Source organism: Argopecten irradians, chromosome 4 (assembly GCF_041381155.1).
Source record: "Argopecten irradians isolate NY chromosome 4, Ai_NY, whole genome shotgun sequence".
In the NCBI taxonomy this organism is placed as follows: Eukaryota; Metazoa; Mollusca; class Bivalvia; order Pectinida; family Pectinidae; genus Argopecten; species Argopecten irradians.
In genome coordinates, this window is record NC_091137.1 from 15395831 (window position 1) to 15421429 (window position 25599).

Consider the following 25599-nt stretch of genomic DNA (forward strand, 5'->3'; position numbering starts at 1 on the left):
GTAAATTTAGGCAATATTAATATAAGGCCTTGCTAACCATTCTCCACTAAGCACTTCTGTTTATAATATAATGATTAATTATCCTTTTTTTCCACTATGTTCATGCTACAGTGTGAACTTAATAAACCAGACATCACTGGGACCAGCATATTTAGCCGGCATATACAGCTTTTCAGATTATAGAGGAAAATGCCAAACAATTATGCGGGAAATACACAGCAATTCGAATAAAAGATTTAGACAAGTTTTACTGTTTCAGTATCAATTCTAAAAATGAATTCTAAGCATTATAGTAAACAGACTCTATAGGCAATGTGTGTATTAATAAAAGAAAAAGAAACAACTTTTATCACTTTAGAGTGCCTCTGTACAACAGGTGTATGAACCAAAAATAATATAATATTGTGATGTCTAGGAGAAGGACACCATCCATCGTCGCCCATCCTGTTGCTACTATCGACCGATGGAGTACTTGTACCATACTATATGATGAACATGTATAGTGGTGCAGTTGTCCTGACAGAGCCACCCAAACAACTTTCCTCTGCTGGGATGAGAAAACTTAAAGGTACGATACAAACACACATTACAGCTCATTACGTGTGACCTTTCATTCTGAGCTTTTTAGACTCTTTAATTGTTATCTTTAGTAGATTCTTTGATCCATATTAAGTTTCTGTTTGGCAAGGGTTATTCCACAAAATGACTTTCTTGTGATTGTATTTAAATCTTGTTGTTCTAAAGGGAATAATTAAATCTTGATGTTCTATATGGAATAATCAATCAATAATTTTCTTGCGTTTTATACAAAAATCTTATTTTTGTTTTGGTTTTAGGATTAGAGACAGATGCTGCTGGTATTTCTAGTGGCCAGAGCAGTGCTAGTACACCAACAACTGGACCTCTAGGCCCTGCAGGACTATCTACAGGCCCAAGTTTTCTATTTGTCAACCCTAATGCTGGTGCCACTACAAAAGCAGCTGCATCGCCTTTCGGGAGCCCCAAAACTACCACCCCATCACTATTTGGCACTAGCCCTGCCACTTCATTTGGATCTAGTTCGTCATTTTCAGGATTTACAACAACAAAACCTAGTGTAGGCTCTACAAATGCCACATCCACAGTTGCTCCTGCAGCTACATTCAGTTTCTCACAACAGAGCACTGCTTCATCCACTACAAAAGCTGCTACATTTAGCTTCAGTGGATCCCTAGGGCCACAGTCCCAGTCTGCGCCATCACCAGGGTTTAGTTTTGGGGGTAACTCTACCTCAAGTGGGGGGTCGACAGCATTCAGTTTTCAGACACCAGCAAGTAGTGCTACGCCTGTATTTGGAGGTCCAAGTACAGGTAGTGATAAGAAGACAACTAGTTCATTTGGAGGGAGTACTGCTACCAAACCAGCAGCAGTCACCACCACAGCCCCGACCTTTGCATTTGGTACAACTGCACCGAAGTCAACAGCAAGTGCCAGTACATCTGGTGTCTCATCTGTCCCAGCATCCAAAACGGCTGGCTCCAGTTTTGCCAATATTGCTAGAACTCCATTGAACCCTCCACCAGTTGTCCAGTTGTCTGGAGCCACAAGACCTGAACAGCCTCCAACTCAACCCAATCAAAACCGGCAGCCGTCTGCTTTTAAAGGATTTGTAACTTCCAGTCAGAGCCCGACAGCAATAACAACACCTCAGTCCACCACTGGATTTAAAGGATTTGTCAACCCAACCAGTTCTGCAGGTAGGTGGTCTAGATAAGGAAAAGTCAATAAGGAATATTACCATATGTATATGCGACCCAATAAAAAATTGAAAAGAAAATGAAATGCTAGGCCTTATAGGACCTTATTTGGCATAGCATTTCACAAAATTTTTCTACAGAGAAAGCCATTAATCAATATGCAAAAGAAATCAAATAAAGAAACCTACAGTTTCCATAGTTTGTTTGCATTTGATTCAAGGTTATTGATATTTAATCTTCAAAAAAGGGAGGGGCGCTTATAGGGACAGAGGCACTTTTGGATCGAGGATGGTATCATAATTTTAACTAAAAATAGATCAAACACAGGTGAAAAGATGATCTCTTCTCAATGTTGCAGCAATCAACTAGATAATAAGAGCATAGCATCTTAGATAGATGCATACTTAGATGGAGAGCTTCTGCATTGAGTAAATATGTTTTAATTTCATGAATTTAACCATCTGTTAAGATAGAATATATATTTGTTACCTTCATGAGTGAACATGTGAAGCCTCATTCAGCCAGTAACCTGATGATCATGTTTGTCTATGGTCTATTTTTGTGTGTAAGGTCATTGAACAATTAAAGTTACATGTTTTTCGTTTTGCAGCTTTACCAAACCAGATTGCACAAACAGCTCATTTCAGCCAGCCTGCTTTATCTCAGTTTGGACAGGCTGCAGGAATAAATCAGTCTGCTTCATCACAGTTTAGTGGAAAGACCCCATCATTATCTGTGTCTAAGACTCCTGCTGCGTCAGCCTCTGTACCTCAAACACCTCAAACACCTCAAACAGCACCTGTCCAAACAGTTAAGAAAGTCTCAGACAACAATCCAGGTACAATCACTTAACACACAAAGTAATAACTGGTCATGATTAGAATCACCATCTTCCTTATCTGCCATTACTCCTAAATATGTCATAATGCTTGTTAAAATTGCAGTTGGTTTGAAGTGTTTGATCAATTGATTAAATAAGAAATTTGTAACCAAGTTTGTCGGAAGTTTCTGACACCATGATAAACGAAAGTTTAAAGTTAGCTGATCGCTAAAACATGCAAAAACATCATAGCTAACTTGTTAAAATCATTCCTTGCGCGTGGTTGTCACTCGTATGGTTTCAAATTTTAAGCGTTTAGACAAATTGAAGGTGCATAAGCACTACGTAGTAATGACCATTGATTAGTTATAGAAAACTGATGATCAACCATGAAATTTCAACCAATTCACAACACTATTGATTTTTTACATTTGTATATTGTTAATGTAAAATTGATAATTTTTCAGTTTAAATTTGATTATATTGTAAATGTAGAATACAAAAGGTTTAAAGTAAAGATAACACTTATTTTAACTTTCACTAGCTCCAGCCCCTGTACAAGTAGGTGTAACCCCCAAATCTGGAGACTCAGAAGACACCTTCACTAAAGGTATCATGGAAGAGGTAGGTTTATTTGGCTAGTTATAAAGACTTGCAGTTCTTCCAAGATCTGTGTTAATTATAATGTAATAAGTTCTAGCTATAAGATTTCTACAAAACTTTGTTTGATACTTCAAGCCATGATTTCTCGATTCATTTCACTGACATAATTGGATTTTCAAGGGGTTACTCAGCTTAGTTTTAAAATGAGACTGATTTAAAGCCTTTCAAGGCATATTTTATGCTAAATGGAGTTTGTGAACATTAAATTTAAGTTGTCATAATTATTTTTTTGAGTGCATTTGGGGCCAAATAAAGGCACCTTGCCTTAGAGAAAGTTTGCTGTATTTTCCCTATTTCATGTCAATATTTTACCAAATCCAGAAATAAGTGGTGTTTTTATGCAAATGAAGTGTATAAATGAAAACTTTACTGTCAAATGACATAAGATATATTTTCATTGTTGCGTATATTTCTATTGTTGAATGATCAGCTGGCCCACTTTGAGGAGGAGATGTCTAAGTTTCGAGCCCAGACACGTAATGGAGGAGTCCTGGTTGGCACGCGATCAGAGATGCATCAACTCCGGGGTAAAGTAGAGGAACTCACCAATTTTTCATCCGGGATTATCACCACCACAAAGGTAAAGTTGCTATTGGCAAAGGTAGCATTTAAGTACCAAAGTAGGATCAAATTGTTCATTCAAATATCTGTTAATGTAAATGTAGACAATGTTCAAAACATGTGGCAGCAGAATAAAGATATTCAGTACCTAAACATTACTTTACCATACAGCTGCTCCCTCCATTTTGGACTTAACAGTGATTCTGAAGATCAAAGGAATTATATTTACAATTAAAATGTTTAAATTTGATTGTTAGTAATGTGTATGTTTGAACCCATCCTCTATACTCACATACGTTCTCTACATCCCTGGACTATCTCATAGTAAAATCGGAGGCTTCTCAATTTTTAAATTTGATTGTTAGTAATGTGTATGTTTGAACCCATCCTCGATACTCACATACGTTCTCTACATCCCTGGACTATCTCATAGTCTCAAAGGAAACAATCTGAACCAATCACAGGCCAGCAATAAAAGTCCTTTGAGGACTACAGAGAAAGCGACGCCCAACTTCAAAACTACACAATCAACCACAGTGTACCGTTATACGGCTCTTATGATATGAATCAAAGACCTAAATTACCTGCTCAGTTGCCTCCAGTTTTAATATGAGATAGTCCAGGGGTGTAAAGATTGTACGTGATCGGAACCCCTGAAATATTGAGGATGATTTGAACCATAGACATGTGGATGTATTTTATGTCATGATAGTCCTTTTTAATGGACGATTCATTATTTTTTTGTGGAAATTACATTAATTAACCTATTTATAATTGGAATATTAAATTGAATAGCAACTAAAGTTAACTTACGCAGGCATTGCCTGTTGTTCAAACCTATTTCAATATATTATTGAAATGTAATTTTGTTGAAATTGAAGTTATATTGTCCAATGATGAAACTCTTTTTAGGACCAGGCAAAGGAAGTGGATGATCAGAAATCACTTTGTCTTGATTTGTTTGCCATGGTGGAGGAATGCCGCCTGCGTGAGAGTTGTAACACGGACAACAAGTATATGCACTTACTAAAGGCAAGGGCCTTAGACCCTGCCAGTCTTGACCACTTGCGACAGCTCCAACAGCAGTACCAAGTGCTTGATCAAGGTCTCAGAGATGTTGACGCGATCTTGGACCAACAATGGACAGAGCACCAGGGTAGAGATAGAAGCAGAGCCAAGTAAGCCTATTAACAGCCAAGGTCATTGGTTTATTGACATATTAATAGTCAAGGTCATTGGTTTAATGTCCTATTAACAGCCAAGGTCATTGGTTTATTGTCCTATTAATAGCCAAGGTCATTGGTTTATTATCCCATTAACAGCCAGTCATTTTTAGCGCTCTTATTCGAAGAATAGGGGAAGCTAATGTTGTCAACCCGGCGTCGGCGGGGGCGGCGGCGTCAGCGTCAGCGTTGGCGTCCCATTTCACGTTAAAGTTTTTGAGCAAGTTTCTATTTCGTCAATTGTTTAAGCTTAAGTCATCATAAATGTTTATGATTTTATTTTCTTAATGTGTATGGATGCTGAACGTGATAATACAACCGATTTAGGGCCCTTTAGGGGTTTTTTGAGTCTGTTAATTTGTCATATTTCCACGTTAAAGTTTTTGAGCAAGTTTCTATTTTGTCTATTGTTTAAGCTTAAGTCATCATAAATGTTTATGATTTTATTTTCCTAATGTGTATGGATGCTGAACGTGATAATACAACCAATTTGGGGCCCTTTAGGGTGTTTTTGAGTCTGTTAATTTGTCATATTTCCATGTTTAAATTGTAAATACTTGAACATCAACTTCTTCTGAATAGGCGAGCTTTGCTGTTCTCCAACAGCTCTTGTTCTATAGTCCTATTAACAGCCAAGGTCATTGGTTTATGTTCCCATTAACAGCCAAGGTCAGTTTTCTATAGTCCTGTTAACGGCCAAGGTCATTGGTTTATTATCCCATTAACAGCCAAGGTCATTGGTTTATTATCCCATTAACAGCCAAGGTCATTGTTCTATAGTCCTATTAACAGCCAGGGTCATTAGTTTAATGTCCTATTGACAACCAGGGTCATTTAAAGATGTACCATGCTTAGATGGTGGAGGAAAGCCAGAGTACCTTGAGAAAATACTTTGAACTTGCATTCAGTACCTAGCAACTGCCCCACATGACTTTGAAATTGACACCAAGAAGTAGAGGGTTTATGGGACATTTTAAGCACTCGGCCACTGTACAATTATGTGGCCCTTTTTGAATATAGTCAATCCTGATATATACACTATACAGCTTATAGACTTATTAACAGCCTGTCTGTCTGACAGTCTTATAGTCATAGTTCATGAACAGTGTGTTAAACCTTCATTCAATAGTTTAAATTTGCTTATGTTTTGAATTTTGTCCCTGTTCACAGAGCATACCTAAAGAATAAATTGGCTTTGAGGTAAAAATGATCCAATTTTTTTCTTAAGGGTTAAGGCCCCAACAACAGATGTGATGTACCGTGTCCTGAAAAGTAACAGTACTTTGATACGTAACCAGAAGGCAAATCTAAACAACTTGGAGAAGAAATTGAAGGAATTGAAACTCTATAATAAAACATCAGCATGGCAGTATTCCAGTTCTTCTATTAATGAATCCAGGTGTGTATTAAAGCATTACCTAAGTCTGTAATTATACAGTCTCCTTATTGCTAATTTCAGGTTGTAGAGACCTTCATAAAGAAATGAAATCTCTGCTGTCAAATGTAGTACAAATTTCTTGCTATGAAATAAGGCGTAAGCGTTATATAGTAATTCTCACATATGTCCTGTTCTCTCCTGTAGTGTGCTATCATTGATATGGAAGGAGCACTTATAATTTGATATCATTTCAGAGAGAGGGAGAATCAATTACTACAGTGAAATAAGTGATGATTGTGGACTTCAGAAAGATTTTAAAACCTAATTGGTTGGAACCTAACATTGAGAAAACATTGCTTTAAAAATCTTTCTATTTGGTTTGCATGCTTTTCTCAAATCTTGAGAAATGATGAATTATCTCCAGAAATTGTATTTGTTACCTCATTTTTGTAAGAAAGCAGACTCCTCAACTTATAGCAGGCTTTAGTTTGATTACTGGCCAATTGAGTCCAGGTTGTTGCAAGACTTATCATTCGATGAATTAAATTTATTTTTTCCTGGACAGAGATTTGGAGTTGTCTTCCCTGGCAGATAGTCTCCTGGAGGGGGATAAGAAACCAGAACCAAGCCTGTCATCCACACAGATCATCAACAAATCTGCAAGTCCTGAAAAACAAGCACGGCTTCGTGAACACCTGGCTAGACGCGCCGTACCAAGGATCAAATCAACAAGGCCAGGTAAGGGGAACGACACAAATCTCAAGGAATGAAATATGGTATCCAATAAACTGATGAGATATACTTACAGTCCTATTTTCTGAGAGGTTAACTTCGATAGTCAGATATGGTTTTAGTTTGATTGTCTGAGGGTTAAGTCTGATTGTCTGAGGGTGAAGGCTGATTGTCCGAGGGTTAAGCAGATTGTCTAATGTTTCACTCTGATAGTCTGATTGTTTCAGTCCCATTGTTTCAGGGTATCAGTCCTATCATCTTAGTTTTCATTCTAGATCTATTCACCTATAGAGTGAGAAAAAATTTAATATCTGAAGTTCAATGAAAATCAAGCTAACCAGCATGCTCTAGCTGTTGTATCACATAACATGATATGTTTATCTGTGGATTTCAGAGAACTTGTCGATGTCCCGTATAGCGACAGTGGACAGAAGAAGATATGATTTGGAGGAGACTGTAGTGGCCCATGCTCCTGAACCAACTTTTCAGACTAATTCAGGTATTAGTTTTAACGCTTCTATCACAAGCAAGTTATTCTTGAAGTGTTTTAACAACAGTTTTCTATGTCAAAGTTTGAATTATTCACACATTTTACAAACTAATTGAAATTTTTTTAGTGCGAGCGTACGCGCAATATTATCTTCCTTGTTGGGTGTGGAGTCTGTGTACATCAGCTATGCGCAGATTCCAACTGTACGCGAGATACCGAAAGTCAGTGTCTTTAATAGATAGATAGATTTCGCCCCGATTTTTTGACATCAACCTTTCAAAAACATATACTAAGATATACTTGTCAGCGATAATCCACTATAAATTAACAACAGTGACATTACACAGTGGTAAACACATTCGTGTTGTGTAAACTTGAAGCAGCGTATCATACAAGCTCTTGCATTGGTCAGGCTATTCTAAGCATCTGATCGATTTGAAAACTTTGGGAATGATAAAATTCAAATCTGGTATATAAAGTCGATAAAAGAAAGTGACGAAACGGATAACCTTTATATTAGTACCTGCCACATTTACAGCATTATTTAGGAGATTATATTTAATTTATTTCACATCATCCTAGGTCTTAGGTGTACGTTGCACTATCGCTTACTAACTTACTGTGACCACAGACTGCATATTTATAAGATTACAAAGCCTTGCATAAGAGAAACAGTATTAAAAAACATTATAAAATTTCAACTGAGTGTCTGAGCTCTAGATCTAATGTACCCCAGAAATGTGTTCAAGCATGGCACAGGTAAGTCACCATGTGCACAGAGACTGGACAGTGTTCTAGCTGACGACTATTTTGAACAGCAAAACAAGTCTATCGCATCAATATTATTATGATAGTAATCTCACTTCTGTGTAACAAAGAACACACTTAACAAAGTTCAAAGTAAACATAAACCATCTCCTTGCATTATTCCCCAGGATAACGAGCGAAAGTGCTATGTATAACTGTTGCTGAGAATGATTTCATACCGGAAATTAAGGTTAGGAAGTAGTTAGCGAGCACTTAATGTCTAACAGACATATTTCTAGTTCAATTATGTTATCATTTATGATACATGATCACTAAGACATAGTTCTGAACAAATGTAAATGCATATGTACCTTAGTAATTAAAGAATAATTTTACTAGGATTCTCACTTGCTGCATACTAGGGACAAACAAATGCAGCAACTTTTGGTACATTTTAGACAAGGGTTTATATCAATTCTTGTTTTGTTGGTTCTGTTGATCTTTGAACTTGTTTCAGGTGAGAGGGGTTCCATGCATACATCAACCAGTCAGACAGCCGGGAGTATATCTACTGGGCTAACAGGAAATGTGTCTGGTCAGAGGTTTGTACCACCCAGCCTGTCCCAGGGAAAATTGGCCATGACACGACAGTCTGGATTATGGGATATCAGCAAACAGAACATGGTAAATCTATTGTCCTCTAGTTTTAAGTGTATTTCTTGTTGTTTGATGAAAACAATTAAGTGATTCTGGTGTCATTTAATTGACTAGTAAATGTAGACCAGAACCAGAAATTATTATTATTTGAAATGTAACATAAGGTAGTCGCCATGAGACTACATGGTCAGTGTCTTAAAATATAACTGTGTATAGGCAAGATTTGAGAACGACAAATGTAGCAAGGCTTGGTGATACAACTTATATTTTAAGAGAATAACCATGTATACTTTTAATTATGCAACATTCATTAAAGGCCCACAACTTTTCTGACACAAAAATTAAAAGTTTCTTTAAAACAATAAAGAATAAGAAAATGTATATAAATGGCCTAAGATGAGGTTAAAACACCAAACAAATGCAATCTGCGCAATCTTTGTTAACAGTAAAGATTCATTTTGCTGTTTTGTCGCCTGGCACATTGATAGTCAACTAATGTGCGGTAATCAGAATGACGGTAGGAAACAATACGACTGTGTTATGAAAATTAACATTCAATATATTTGAATATAAGGTAAGCTAATAATATGACTCTTCAAAATTATCACTCGCGCTTTACTTTCCCATTTTAAAATTTAAAAGCTGTTTCGGAAAGGTAGTGTGCCTTTAAAACCAACATTTTATATTCTAAAATGCCAACAATACTGTAAATATGTTCAACTTGCAAAAGAAAGCAGGTCAGTCAAATTGGCACACTTGTTGAAGTTTTGATTAAAAGTTGTTTATGTTGTAAGGGTATTACCCCTTCGTCGTTTTGAGTTGCTGAGTTAATGATTATAAAACTGCATTGACTGTATTTTTATTCTGTAGCCCCCACCAAGTGGTTCCAGCAAACTTCCTCCCACGTACACTTTCAATGCTGTCCCTGGTATGTAGGAGAACGTTTGAGACAGTCCTGTTTACAATAAATTATGATTATTTTTCTGGCTTCAAGATTTACTACAAAAACTTCTGATTTGGTGTCATAGCCAATAAAATATCCTCTTCACACATTTGATGGTGGGCTATTCAAATCGCCTTTCGTCCGTGGTCCGCCGTCCGTCCGTCCGTTAACAATTCTTGTTACCGCTATTTCTCAGAGCGTACTGAAGGGATGTTTCTGAAATTTCATATGTAGGTTCCCCTAGGACCCTAGTTGTGCATATTGCATTTTGGGACCGATCGGTCAACAAGATGGCCGAAAGTCGGCCATCTTGGATTTTGATAGTTAAAGTTTGTTACCGCTATTTCTCAAAAAGTGCAGAAAGGATCTTTCTCAAATTTCATATACAGGTTCCCCTAGGGTCCTAGTTTTGCATATTGCATTTTGGGACCGATCGGTGAACAAGATGGCCGACAGGCGGCCATCTTGGATTTTGATAGTTAAAGTTTGTTACCACTATTTCTCAAAAAGTGCTGAAGGGATCTTTCTCAAATTTCATATACAGGTTCCCCTTGGACCCTAGTTGTGCATATTGCATTTTGGGACCGATCGGTCAACAAGATGGCCGACAGGTGGCCATCTTGGATTTTGATAGTTAAAGTTTGTTACCGCTATTTCTCAAAAAGTGCAGAAGGGATCTTTCTCAAATTTCATATACAGGTTCCCCTAGGACCCTAGTTGTGCATATTGCATTTTGGGACCGATCGGTAAACAAGATGGCCGACAGGTGGCCATCTTGGATTTTGATACTTAAAGTTTGTTATCGCTATTCCATAGAAAGCACTATACCGATCTCTCTTAGATTTTATATATAGTTTGTTTGAAAAAGTTTGAAAAGCAGGGAAAAGATCCCTCTTTCCATTGTCAGACATAGATCATTCTTTGGTGGGCGCCAAGATCCCTCTGGGATCTCTTGTATTTTAACGTCAATGGGTCAGGTTTTACTGGAAACGTCCATTATAAAACTCTATAAATCACAACCTGAGTAGAATTTAAGTGGTTAATCAGTGTTAATCATAGAAAATAAAACTTCAGAAAACAAAGTTGGAATGTATTTTGAACCTCATTTCTGCTGACAAATATTACTGGCTTATAGAAGCAAAAAATTCCATGTAATCAATTTCAGTATATGTAGGGTAAAATGAGGCATGGGAATTTTAAATAAAGCTTTGTAAAACTTGATTAAAAGATTGGCATAATTATCGAGAATATGATTGACAATCATATAGTGTAAGGTTTAAAACTTATATGTGGGGTAATTTACATACTGACTAATCAGGAGGTGTTTTACATATGTTATTCACCACCAAATATGGCCAACATTTTGAGAATTACGATACTTAAAATACAAAAGTTTTAATTTTACAAGGACAAATAAGAGCTCAAATTGATCTTTGGCAGTACACTATACTACCAAAAATTATTATATTTGCATGTACATCTATAGTATAGTGAAATGAATAAATATGGTCAGACTATTGAGCCAAGTTGTGGTCTATATAATTTCATTAAACAAATGAGAAGTACATTTGTACATGTAATTGTAAAGTGACCTCTGCACTAAGCATACAATATGGCATTAAAACAAGAACTTTCACAAAGCAAACATCCTGTGTTGTAAGTAATGTTTATAAGACATTCATGTATGTCTGTGCCCTTGAATGATTTTTACAGATTACTTAATCGACCCTTTTCAATAGATTACTGGAAAAAATAACATGTCAAAATTTCCACGCAGTTAGGACACATATAATTTAAGGTGTTAATCTTGTTCTTTTTTAGGTGGAGGAAAGAACCTTGGTCACATCGTTGTAGAAGATATCACTCCTCCATCATCCACAGGCTATGAAGAGGAAGATGAGGAAGATGATGATGATGATGATGACGATGAGGAAGACACTTATGATGATGACGATGATTATGAAGAGGATGAGAACGGGGTTGGATTTGGAGCCCAATATTCTATGATGGCACAGGGAGATGGGGCTTTAACAGGTAATACATATAATTATTCAGAAGTATTTATTGGGGTTAATGTAGCTATTATTATTGTGGGTCAAAGAAATAATATCAACGGTTGTATTCCAGATAACTCTGGATACATACTGACATACATTGTATATATGTAGGATACAAATTAATTAAAATGGTAAATATAAGGTAAAGACTAGAAACAACTCTAACAGTGTGGACAAAAAAGATTGTCAAATTTTGGAGGCAATCTGACCCTTTATTAAGGTAATATTATAGTAATGAACAATAAATAGTTTGGTGAGCGAAGGCACAGACAGGTTTTGCTGAAATTATTTCATATCATGATAGCCTGTAGCTGATAACTTTTGCGATTTAGCAGTTTTGTAATTTTGTGATTTGGCTATAAAAGTATAAATATATATAGATTTGATTATAATTTATCCATTTCCTAATATTTCGCAGATCAAATATTTGCAAGCGTAACAATGTTGTGTGAAAATTACAGGCTATACGTAAAGAAGTATATTTTAAGAATAAAACTTTCAGTCAGTGTATCTATGTTGATTTTGGTAAAAATTAAAAAACATTAATGAAACTAACTGTTTTTTACTGAATAATCTAAAGGATAATATATTAGTGTTGAAAAAGTTGTGGTATATTTATTGTCATAAATATTGTGCTTGGATATGTTATTAGGTGTACCAGGTACATTCACACCCAAGGCTGGTGGAATTAATACTGTTCAACAACAGTCTGGGAACTTAAGCAAGAACCTATTTGGATCACCTGTAGCAATGAAACCAGCCTCTTCAAACTCTGCTTCTGCTGCATCCAGTGCTGGTTCTGTGTTGGCAACGTTTGGCTCTAAACCAGGGGAGTTTAGTTTCTTAGAAGGAACACAATCGAAGACCTCTTTTATGTTTGGTGGCAATGCCAGGGGGTCAGCGTTTGGTGGCAATGCTGGTGGATCTACTAAACCAGAAACAGGATTTAACACTGCCAGTGTAGCTTCAGCTTCTACCACAAAGCCAAATCAAGTAGCTTTCTCTGCGTCCACTCCAAAAACTTCCACTGTCACAAGTACTAAGCAAACAAGTTTCAGCTTTGGAGGGCAGTCAGAGTCGTCTGATAAAAACGTGTCAATTGGGAATCCACTGTTATTGCAAGGTGTGTAGAATAATTAAAGGTGATATTAATCAACTGATGTTGTACAATACATATACATTATAACCTGTCTTTCTTGTCTAATCTGGATCCATGTCTATTCCAACAAAATTTTATGACATTTTACTTCTTAGTTGATGGTACCATATTTTCCCTATGAAGAGCGCCTCCTCTAATAAGGGTGCCCCCACATTTTTTGCTGAAAAAAATCAAGTAATTTCATACAATTTTTGTGCCAGATTGTGACGATTTGTCTTTGCAGACGCCAAAAAAATATTGTTTCACATCAATCTGATGCTTAACAGATATCCGATCAGCTTGTATAAGCACTAAATTTATTGCATTGGACAACTTAGGACATCTTTGCCAAGTGTTTACACATAGATACAGCGAGAATGCCATGTTCAAAATAAAACATGTCAGCCCCACACACCTGTATGGATGAAGAGTAACTGGCAACAACATTTTAGCGATGTCTATACAGGTTTTCTGAATACTTACTGTATATCTATGATAAAGGTTCCTAAATAACAGGAATGTTATCATTTCTAAGCATTTTATTGTGTGCTCTTGTCGGTAATTCCCATCTGCCACAAAACCAAATTTGCAATCGAAAGCACCGCCTGCCATTTTGTGTACGCATGGTAAACAAACAGGCTAGCATGAAATGCCAAAATTCTGTGAAACAGACATATTTAACCAATGTTTAATACTTCTGGTGCATACATTTCTTCATAAATATGTAATTTCAATACTTACTTGACTTCAAAACGTAAGTTGGTTATAGTAAGTTTCAGAAAAATACGAACTATAGTGGCCATTTACCTGCGTCCGGCGCCCTTATTAGGGAAAATACGGTGTTTCTAAAAACCTTTGCAATCTAATACCTAAACTAGCCAAATATTATGGCCCATTTGACATCCGTTCAGCATCCTCAATACTCCATGGGATACTATAACTGATGTTATATCCACCCCTGGACTATCAAGTAGTAAAACTGGAGGCTACAGAACAGCAGGTAATTTAGTCCTTTGATATACATCAAAAGAGTCTTATAATGGCACACTGTGGTTGACTGTGTGGCTTTGATGTTTGGCGTTGCTCTCTCCGTGGTCTTCAAAGGAAATCTTTGCAGGCCTGTGATTGGTGAAGATTATTTCTCCTGAGCTGCCTTCAGTTTTACATTGGGATAGTCCAAGGGTGGATATAACAACAGAAATAGTATAATCACTGTAGTATCAAGAATGTCTGTTCAGATAAGTTATACTGTATATTAATATATTTAACTACCACTTATTTAAACTTCTCTCATTTTGAGCAACATTTGTAGTATTGATTAGACTGATTATGGAACATTTTCAAAACTCTGTATGAGTTGGCCACTTTTTGGTCCCCAAATCCATCAAATTTTCAAACCAGTTATTTAGTGAATAAATCTTTGATTATCAAATATTGTGTACATCTTTGATATAATAGATATGATAATTATGTGTCATTGCAACTGTAGTTGCTATGGTATCCATTCTTAATATGCAATAATTATGAAAATGTTGAAATTAGTCAATTTTGGCCATTTATGCAAGTTTTTCATCTACAAACCATAGAGTGAACAAACTTTATATTTCTCCTTAAGATGTATCTGTGGTACCTATATATTCAGAACAAATCTCAGGTTTGTTGAAGACAGCACTCTAATGTTTCTTAGAAAAAAAATATATATAAAAGAAAAAAAAAGGCAAAAAAAATGACAAAATTTTCAAATTCAGGTAATTTATGCGTATTCAGATGGTTACCATGGCAACTTAAAGCTGCATAAATCAGGGATGTACCAACTATATCAAATGCAACAATTTTATTTTTTCATTCTTAATTTAAAATTGATGGATTTAGGGTCCAAAAAGGGCCCAAACCATACATAGTACTTTGTAAACTTTTGGAAATAAATAAAAAAAAAAATGGGTACGAAATGATTTATATAAAAACAGGATGTCTGACTAGATTGTTGTTTAATCAATTCTGGATCAATAGCTCAATTTGTAAAGCATCTGGCTAGTGTTCAGAGGGTACAAGTTTGAACCCAGATGTGGCTGTTCATTTTTAGCTCACCTGGCCCGAAGGGCCGGTGAGCTTATGTCATGGCGCGGCGTCCGTCGTCCGTCGTCCGTCCGTCGTCCGTCCGTCGTCCGTCCGTCCGTCTGTCCGTCAACATTTCCTTTAAATCGCTACTAGTCATAAAGTTCTGCATGGATTGTAACCAAATTTTGCCACAAACATCCTTGGGGGAAGGGGAACAGAACATGTATAAATTTTGGCTCTGACACCCCGGGGGCAGGAGGGGCGGGGCCCAATAGGGGAAATATAGGTAAATCCTTTAAATTGCTACTTGTCATAGAGTTCTGAATGGAATGTAACAAAATTTGGCCACAAACATCCTTGGGGGAAGGGGAACAGAACTTGTATAAATTTTGGCTCTGACCCCCCGGGGGCAGGAGGGGCGGGGCCAAATAGGGGAAATAGAGGTAAATCCTTTAAATCGCTACTTGTCATAGAGTTCTACATGGATTGTAACTAAATTTTGCCACAAACATCCTTGGGGGAAGAGGAACAGAACTTGTATAAATTTTGGCTCTGACCCCCCGGGGGCAGGAGGGGCGGGGCCCAATAGGGGAAATAGAGGTAAATCCTTTAAATCGCTACTAGTCATAGAGTTCTACATGGATTGTAACTAAATTTTGCCACAAACATCCTTGGGGGAAGGGGAACAGAACTTGTATAAATTTTGGCTCTGACGCCCCCGGGGGCAGGAGGGGCGGGGCCCAATAGGGGAAATAGAGGTAAATCCTATAAATTGCTACTAGTCGTAGAGTTCTGCATGGATTGTAACCAAATTTGGCCAGAAACATCCTTTGTGGAAGGGGAACAGAACTTGAATAAATTTTGGCTCTCACCCCCCGGGGGCAGGAGGGGCGGGGCCCAATAGGGGAAATAGAGGTAAATCCTTTAAATCGCTACTAGTCATAGAGTTCTACATGGATTGTAACTAAATTTTTCCACAAACATCCTTGGGGGAAGGGGAACAGAACTTGTATAAATTTTGGCTCTGACCCCCCGGGGGCAGGAGGGCGGGGCCCAAGAGGGGAAATAGAGGTAAATCCTTTAAATCACTACTTGTCATAGAGTTCTACATGGATTGTAACCAAATTTGGCCAGAAACATCCTTTGGGGAAGGGGAACAGAACTTGTATAAATTTTGGCTCTGACCCCACGGGGGCAGGAGGGGCGGGGCCAAATAGGGGAAATAGAGGTAAATCCTTTAAATCGCTACTTGTCACAGAGTTCTACATGGATTGTAACTAAATTTGGCCACAAACATCCTTGGGGGAAGGGGAACAGAACTTGTATAAATTTTGGCTCTGACCCCCCGGGGGCAGGAGGGGCGGGGCCCAATAGGGGAAATAGAGGTAAATCCTTTAAATCACTACTAGTCATAGAGTTCTACATGGATTGTAACTAAATTTTGCCACAAACATCCTTTGGGGAAGGGGAACAGAACTTGTATAAATTTTGGCTCTGACCCCCCCCCCCCCCGGGGGCAGGGGGGGGGGCGGGGCCCAATAGGGGAAATAGAGGTAAATCCTTTAAATCGCTACTTGTCATAGAGTTCTACATGGATTGTAACCAAATTTGGCCACAAACATCCTTGGGGGAAGGGGAACAGAACTTGTATAAATTTTGGCTCTGACCCCCCGGGGGCAGGAGGGGCGGGGCCCAATAGGGGAAATAGAGGTAAATCCTATAAATTGCTACTAGTCGTAGAGTTCTGCGTGGATTGTAACCAAATTTGGCCAGAAACATCCTTTGGGGAAGGGGAACAGAACTTGTATAAATTTTGGCTCTGGCACCCCGGGGGCTGGAGGGGTGGGGCCCAATAGGGGAAATAGAGGTAAATCCTTTAATTCGCTACTAGTCATAGAGTTCTGCATGGAATGTAACCAAATTTGGCCAGAAATATCCTTGGGAGAATAAGAACTGAGTTTGTATAAATTTTGGCTCTGGTCCCTGGGGCAGGATAGGCGGGGCCTAATAGGGGAATTATAGGTAAATTCTATAAATTGCTACTTAATTGTCCTAGAGTTTTGTATGGATTGTAACTAAATTTGGCCACAAACATCCTTCGGGGTAGGAGAACAGAACTTGTATATAAATTTTGGCTCTGACCCTCAGGGGGCAGGAGGGGCGGGGCCCAATAGGGGAAATAGAGGTAAATTCTATCAATCGCTACTTGTCCTAGAGTTCTGCATGGATTGTAACCAAATTTGGCCACAAACATCCTTGGGGGAAGAGGAACAGAACTTGTATAAATTTTGGCTCTGATCCCCTGGGGGTAGGAGAGGTGGGGCCCAATAGGGGAATTATAGGTAAATTCTATAAATTGCTACTTAATTGTCCTAGAGTTTTGTATGGCTTGTAACTAAATTTGGCCACAAACATCCTTCGGGGTAGGAGAAAAGAACTTGTATAAATTTTGGCTCTGACCCTCAGGGGGCAGGAGGGGCGGGGCCCAATAGGGGAAATTAAAGGTAAATTCTATCAATCGCTACTTCTCATAGAGTTCTGCATGGATTGTAACCAAATTTGGCCAGAAACATCCTTTGTGGAAGGGGAACAGAACTTGTATAAATTTTGGCTCTGACCCCCAGGGGGCAGGAGGGGTGGGGCCCAATAGGGGATTTAGAGGTTAATATTAAAATTCCTTCAGAAAAGAAACAATGAACCTGTATTCAGAAAATTATTTGGCATTACAAACCAGGTGAGCGATACAGGCCCTCTGGGCCTCTTGTTCCTTTCCTGTTATCCCCTGTTTCAAGCAATGTTGATGTGGGTTGAATCTTGGGAAGAAAGATAAAGAATATTAAGTATTCTGTATCCGGTCAATCATCAGGTAGCTTACTCGATGGAGCAGCTGGCTAATGTCTAGAGAGTCCTAGGTTCGAACTCCAGTCTGGCAATGCATTTCCCCACTCGTGAAGAGCATTTAGAAAACTTTAGTGTAGCTATATAAATATATATCTTTATTCTATTTTTCAGCCTTATCTGAGGAGGATGATACAGTCATAGAGTCCCCTAACAGCCCAGCAGCTGCAGGATTCACATTCCCAAAACCGGTGCAACAGTCTAACGCTTCAGGAGCTACTAAATTGGGTTAGTTTGTGCAAAGCTAAGCATATGTCTCCAACAAATTATACTATGTAACATAAAATATTCACGTGTACTGTCTGTCATGGTTTGCAGCTTTGCTGTCATTTTTTTGATAGAGATATTTGTGGTTAGCTGAAAGTAACAATTTGGACAAAATTGATTGTTTTTATATTCGTAGTTCACAGAAACAGTGAAAACAATCAATATGAGTTTCTACACAATGGATGTCACTTACAGCATGTTTAATGTAAACTTTAGCATTAAAACTGATTTCCTGTGAAAAGTGAATGCTATTTCATTTAAATAATTACAAAAAGTCTAAACTCAGGAATTAGTGTTTATTCTTTTTTCTAGATTCAGGAAGTAGTCAAGAGCCTGCCAAAACATTTGGACAGTCAACATCTATTGGAGGTAGCTTGTTCCGAGTCCAAAGCTCTTCAGCTTTGAGTGTTGGTGACAACAATCAGGTGCCCATTTCCAGCTCAGCAGCATCTCTCTCTATGATAGGCCAAAGAAGCACAACCAACACCAGTACAGTAGCTACAGGAAGTACCTCTCCACTCAGCAGTACAACTTCTGCCAACACTGCAAGTGCTAAAAGTCAGTCATTTGGAAAAACAGAAGCTGGGATAGAAGTGACTAGTCCAGAGCCTGATCCAAAGCCAGATGAAACAAGTCAACCAAAAATATCAGTTAGTTCAATAGCTCAGCCAGAATCAACCACTGCTGGACTGTTTGGCAAACCAGGGGGGTTGTTTGGGGCAACTCCAACCACAAACAGTAAAGAGGGGTTGTTTGGAACAGCAACATCTACTACCAGCACAGGGGCGTTGTGTGGAACAACATCTACAACCAGCACAGGAGGAGCAACATCTACTACCGGTACAGGGGGATTGTTTGGAACAGCAACGTCTACTACCAGCACAGGAGGAGCAACATCTACTACCAGTACAGGGGGATTGTTTGGAACAGCAACGTCTACTACCAGCACAGGAGGAGCAACATCTACTACCAGTACAGGGGGATTGTTTGGAACAGCAACGTCTACTACCAGCACAGGAGGAGCAACATCTACTACCAGTACAGGGGGATTGTTTGGAACAGCAACGTCTACTACCAGCACAGGAGGAGCAACATCTACTACCAGTACAGGGGGATTGTTTGGAACAGCAACGTCTACTACCAGCACAGGAGGAGCAACATCTACTACCAGTACAGGGGGGTTGTTTGGAACAGCAGCATCTACTACCAATACAGGGGGGTTGTTTGGAACAGCACCATCTACTACCAGTACAGGGGGGTTGTTTGGAGCACCATCTACTCCCAGTACAGGGGGATTGTTTGGAACAGCGCCATCTACTTCCAGTATAGGGGGATTGTTTGGAACAGCACCATCTACTACCAGTACAGGGGGGTCATTTGGAACAGCACCATCTACTACCAGTACAGGGGGTTTATTTGGAACACCATCATCTACAACCAATACAGGGGGGTTGTTTGGAACACCATCATCTACTACCAGTACAGGAAGTGTTTTTGGAACAGTGCCATCTACTGTCAGTTCAGGGGGTTTATTTGGAACGGCTACATCCACCACCAGTACAGGGGGGTTGTTTGGAACAGCTACGACCACCACCAGTACAGGGGGATTGTTTGGAACAGCTACAACTACCACTAGTACAGGGTTGTTTGGAACAGCTACAACCACTACCAGTACAGGGGGGTTGTTTGGAACAGCTACATCTACCACTAACACAGGGGGATTGTTTGGAACAGCTACAACCACCACTAGTGCAGGGGGATCATTTGAAACAGCTGCATCATCTACTACTGGAGGTGGAGGTTTATTTGGAGGTGCGTCTGCTGCTAAGCCTCTATTTGGCAGTGCCCCATCATCAACAACATCTGCTCCTTCCCTATTTGGAAGTACTCCCAAAACCACTGCCTCCACTGGATTTGGAGGATTTACCAGTCCCAGCTTTGGCCAGAGTGCTGCTTTTCCACAGTCCAATCAAAGCAGGTAAAACAAAATGGCATGCAAATAGTTTAAGGCATGAATTCTAAATATTGTTTTTGTGAATTTATATGTCTCCCAATAGATAAAAAAAAAGGTGAATGTATATTGGGATTCGTGTACTTTATGAAAAGAAATTATATTTTAAAATTTGAATCAATATGACAATTTTGGGATACAAGGAACTCCTCTGGGAAGGAGATAGAAAATGTTGATTTGGTCATGTGACTACAAAAATTTAGGGCATATGGCGGCTGCACGGTGATCCTTATAAGCAGAGAGTACAAATGTCTGAGTAAAGGTAATTGTTGATAATACTTGCTTGATAACCTAACCAAGAAAAACGGTTATATTTTGTATTTATGACTTGTTATTGATTTTAGGATAAAAGTATCCCGGTAAGTTGTGAAGTATTTGTTAGAGAGATGTCATGATCAGATAACGCTGATTTCCAACAGCTAGGCAACAGCTCCATTTAATACTGTAACTTGCATATCATTTCCTTGCATAGGGTCTAAATTCATTTTTCATGCATATTTAGATTATATTCAATATGTTTTGAAAATCAATGTTAAGATTTCTGTCATATAATATGTAATTTTCCATCCGTGTACAGTCATTAATCATGCTGCCATTTTGTTTTCAAATGTGCCCCAAATAAAGTCATGTGATGAAAGTCACATGACTAAACTGACAGAATGTTGGATTCTGGAAACAGTGTATTTACAGCGATACCGCTTATTATTTAGCGAAACTTGTAACTGTAAATAGTTTGGATCCCTTTGATCTCCTGCACAGCTTGGTGACGATCAGTTTTCAAAACGTCTCTGATTGGACAACCCAATCAGGGAACAATGTTGACGTGAGTGTAACACTGTGATTGACTAGAAGTTTCGCCAGTAGGCGGGGCCAATGCTTGCCGGTAAAAATTGTATATTTCTTTATGAATTTACTTTAAAATTGTTCAGATACGCAGCATTCAGTTTGTAACCAAGTTTTTTTGACTTGTTAACAGTGTAACAATGTTGCGTATCTGTCAATGATACTTCATGCAAAGCTTCAGAAATTCCTACTTTAAGATTGCCTAAGCAAATGTTATTTACATGTATAATGTATATAGTTCCTGTTTGATTACAGATTTCAGTTTGTAAAATACATTTTCATCTGGATTAAATTCCAGGTCATATGTAGGCAGAAAGAAGACAGAAACAAATAATTCTTTTTTTTTTTTTCATATACACGTAGTGCAATTATGTGTATCTTTGGTACAAACTATTAAATTAAAAAAAAAAAAAAATAGTGACGGACAGTGGCCATGTCTATTTCCGAAACTACTAGTGAATCCAACTCCTAGGGTACATTCACACTGATACTGGTCCTGATTGATCAGCCAATCGAAAACGATTTGCAAACTGATCGTCGCCGAGCTGTGTGGAAGATCAAATGGATCCAAACTATTTACCATTACAAGTTTTACTAAATAATAAGCTGTATCGCTGTAAGTTATTCTCTCATACAATTTTTCTGTTCAGATAAGGAAAGTGACTGTATTGTATTAATTACACTCTGATTATGTTTGAAGATTACATGATAATTTGTATATTATTCCAGTACCTTATTTGGTCAAGCAACAACAACCCAAGCTGGATTTGGTCAGTCTTCAAGTCAGAACCAGGCATCTGGAGATGGTGGCATGTTCAGTGGACTGGGAGGACAGCCTAGTGCAGAAAAGGCCAATACAAACGTGTTTGGTTCTCCATCAACATTTGGCACCCCTGCTGCACCTGGTTCATGTAGGTATTTATTCATTGGTGTTGTATTAAATAAGCTTTAATTCCAAGTATACATACAAGGTAGTACTGATTATTTAGCAGTTGACTGGTACATGTTGTGTCCATCTAGGATTTGACGCTGAAAAGCATTATCATTTCTGGGTATTTATTTTCCTATGAATATTTTGTTTTGTGTCACACGATAAGATGAATTTAGATTAACAAAATACCCAAAAAGAAACCTTAGATAACCTTCATACTAATTAATAATTTTTACTTTGATAGTTGTGAATATAAAAAAATCTGCTTTTTCACCATTAATACTGTAAAGTAGGTTATTTTCGGGGTCACTTTTGGAGGAATTTTGACTTAAAACTAGAAAATTATATTATTAGAAAATAGAAAAATATTATAATTATTAAATATAGAAAATAATATAATTTTGTTTGCAAGTGTACATGTATATATGTTTTATCCAATTCTAAATATTTGGCAGAGGAAATTTTCATGACAATGTCCTGTGAAATTTCGAAAATGACCAGCTAGTATTTGTGTATTGTTTACAAAGAAAACACATTGTTGTTTACTTGCAGCCACACTATTTGGCAGCCAAAAGCCAGGTGGATTTGGTACAGCTGGAACATCGTCACCATCTGGTGGGGCCTTCTCTGGGGGATTCTCCATGGGAGGGTCGGGGGTAGGATCTTCTGGATTTGGTGTCACTCAGCCACAGACTCAAGGTCTGTCATCATCTTGTTTCTTAGAACTCCAAAATTATCCACGTGGGAGGCCATTCCTTCAAGACCCCACAAACCTTGAAAATACTGTTAAAAGATGCTCCACCGCATACAGAGCATATATGATATTCATCAGTTGAACAATTATTGATGTTTAATCATGTATATATATGTCTAATTAACACAAAAAATAATATGAAATAATTTATTTTGTCTTTAATGCATGCACAATCAGTTCTTCATTCTATATAGGATATAGTGTCACAGATATTTTTCGGGATGCAATTAAATATTTATAATATTTTTAACTTGAAATAAAAATTAAAAGCTCAAACTTTTCAATGGTGGTAATGGTGTAAAGTAAGTAACTTGTGTAACTGAAGAAAGATACTAAATTGTCTGCTCCTGTTTTTGATAGAGAAAAAAAATACCATTTGTCAGCTCGGAGCATCTTTAAACTAAATAGAAATTCCATTTTATGCCACCCAGTATCCAAAAAGAATAGACTTAAAATGAAAGGAAACTATTTTAATTATCTATTTCTCTGTGTGCACACATGATTGATTGAAAAAATCCAGTTTTTTTTAGGTCATCTGATCCGAAGGGTCAGGATGACCTATAGTCATCATGCACCATCCATCGGCGTCCGCCGTGAGCCGTGCGCCGTGAGCCGTCCGTCGTGCACAGTGCGTAAACTTTTCATTCAAATGACTTCTTCTCAATAACAGTAAGGCCTAAAGTACTCATATTTGGCCTGTAACATGCTGCGATGATGAGGTACCAAAGTTGTGAAAATTAATGACCTTGACATACTTTCAAGGTCACAGGGGTCAAATAGGCTGAAATCTTTGAACGACTTCTTCTCAAAAACCATAAGGCCCAGAGTACTCATATTTGGCCTGTAGCATGCTGATATGAAGGGCTACCAAAGCTGTGAAAATTAATGACCTTGACTAACTTTCAAGGTCACAGGGGTCAAATAGGCTGAAATCTTTGAACTTCTTCTTCTCAATAACCATTAGGCCAAGAGTACTCTTATTTGGCCTGTAGCATGCTGATATGAAGGGCTACCAAAGTTGTGAAAATTAATGACCTTGACTTACCTTCAAGGTCACAGGGGTCAAATAGGCTGAAATCTTTGAACTTCTTCTTTCAATACTTCATCTTCTCAATAACCATTAGGCCCAGAGTACTCCTTATTTGGCCCTGTAGCATGCTGGTATGAAGGACTACCAAATTTGTGAAAATGAATGACCTTGACTAACCTTCAAGGTCCACAGGGTCAAATAGGCTGAAATCTTTGAACTTTCTTCTTCTCAATAACCATTAGGCCCAGAGATTACTCTTATTTGGCCTGTAGCATGCTGGTATGAAGGACTACCAAATGTTTGTGAAAATGAATTGACCCTTGACCTATTTTCAAGGTCACAGGAATCAAATAGGCTAAAATCTTTTGAACGACTTTTTCTCAATAACCGTAAAGGCCCAGAGTACTTATTATTTCGCCTGTTGCAAATGCTGGGATGAAGGCCTACTAAATGTGTGAAAAATGATTACCTTCACTTGTTTTCTAGGTCACCAGGGTCCAAATACGCAAAATTCTTTGAATGACTTTTTTCTAACTAACCAAAAGGTCCAGGGTACTCATATTTGGCCTGTTGCATGCTGGGGAGGAATGGTTACCAACGTTGTTGAAATGAATGTCCTTGACCTTCTTTCAAGGTCAGGGGTCAATTAGCTAGTAACTTTTAAATACTTCTTTATACTAGCCCAAAGTTTTGAAAATGAATGACCTTGACAAACTATCAAGGTCATGGGGGTTAGATATTTTAAATTCTTGAATTTTGAACTAGTTCTCAAATTCTGCCAGTGCAATTTAGCTGATACTTGCATGAAATGATCCTTGTCATGGTCCTGACCAAGTGCTTTTATATTTTATGTTGATCTGAAATCCAAGATGGCCATCAATCCCGCCATTTTGAAAATATATTTTGAACTTATTCTAAAGTTCTACCAGTGCGATTTTGCTGGCACTTGTCTGAATTATTTTATGAATACTGACATTGTCCAAACAAAGTGTCATTATTTGTCGGGTAGACCCAAAAACCAAGATGGCCACCAAAGCCGCCATCTTGAAAACACATTTTGAACTTCTTCTTAAGTTCTACCGATGCAGTTTGACTGAAACATGTATGAAATGATCCTTACATGGTCATGAACAAGTGTTTTTATTTTTTAACCATGACACCATATCTAGTTAATTTCCTATACAGCCATTGCCAAGGTAGTCAGATGACCATTAAGGCCCTTGGGCCTCTTGTTTAATAACAAAAGGTAATTTGAATACATATATGTCTATTTATCTCAGATTGCTAAAAGAGTGTGGTAGGAAAAAAATGTATCAAAACCTTTCACTGTTCACTAGTAATTTTTATCATTGGACAAAACATGGTAAGAATGTGGATTTATATTTACCTGTATTGTAGGAGGTTTTGGTGGAGCACCAGCTTTTGGAGGCAGTCCTTCCTTTGGGAGCAGCACACTTGGAGGATTTGGCAGTCCACCAGCCTTTGGAGGTGGAGCAACGTTTGGCAGTGCTGCTTCTTTCTCTAGTCCTGTCTCTACTGCCAGTCCCAGCCCCGGGGGCTCAGGCTTTGCAGGGTGTGTATCCATGTTTATAGATCTAGACAGGTGTTCTTGACTGATCAGTAATGTTTATAGATCTCCACAGGTGTTCTTCACTGATCAGT

General features: G+C 38.1%; 1 protein-coding gene and 1 long non-coding RNA gene across 3 annotated transcripts in view; one reads left to right on the plus strand and one right to left on the minus strand.

Moving 5' to 3' along the window:
- Positions 1-25599, minus strand: part of LOC138320737 (uncharacterized) — a 99930-nt gene that overhangs the window by 41103 nt on the left and 33228 nt on the right. The gene's annotated exons all lie outside the window — the stretch shown is intronic.
- The window catches only part of LOC138320734 (nuclear pore complex protein Nup214-like), a 50857-nt gene that overhangs the window by 15247 nt on the left and 10011 nt on the right, over positions 1-25599 (plus strand). Inside the window, exons 10-27 of one of the 2 annotated variants that reach the window (XM_069263905.1) lie at positions 416-568; positions 837-1736; positions 2347-2574; positions 3101-3180; positions 3650-3799; positions 4693-4958; positions 6232-6402; positions 6947-7119; positions 7508-7612; positions 8868-9034; positions 9878-9935; positions 11772-11984; positions 12660-13130; positions 18216-18329; positions 18681-20346; positions 21952-22133; positions 22706-22852; positions 25336-25510. In XM_069263905.1, coding sequence (XP_069120006.1) covers positions 416-568; positions 837-1736; positions 2347-2574; positions 3101-3180; positions 3650-3799; positions 4693-4958; positions 6232-6402; positions 6947-7119; positions 7508-7612; positions 8868-9034; positions 9878-9935; positions 11772-11984; positions 12660-13130; positions 18216-18329; positions 18681-20346; positions 21952-22133; positions 22706-22852; positions 25336-25510 — 5419 coding nt within the window. The remainder of the gene's footprint in view (positions 1-415; positions 569-836; positions 1737-2346; positions 2575-3100; positions 3181-3649; positions 3800-4692; positions 4959-6231; positions 6403-6946; positions 7120-7507; positions 7613-8867; positions 9035-9877; positions 9936-11771; positions 11985-12659; positions 13131-18215; positions 18330-18680; positions 20347-21951; positions 22134-22705; positions 22853-25335; positions 25511-25599) is intronic. The other variant, XM_069263906.1, reaches the window with a different exon arrangement.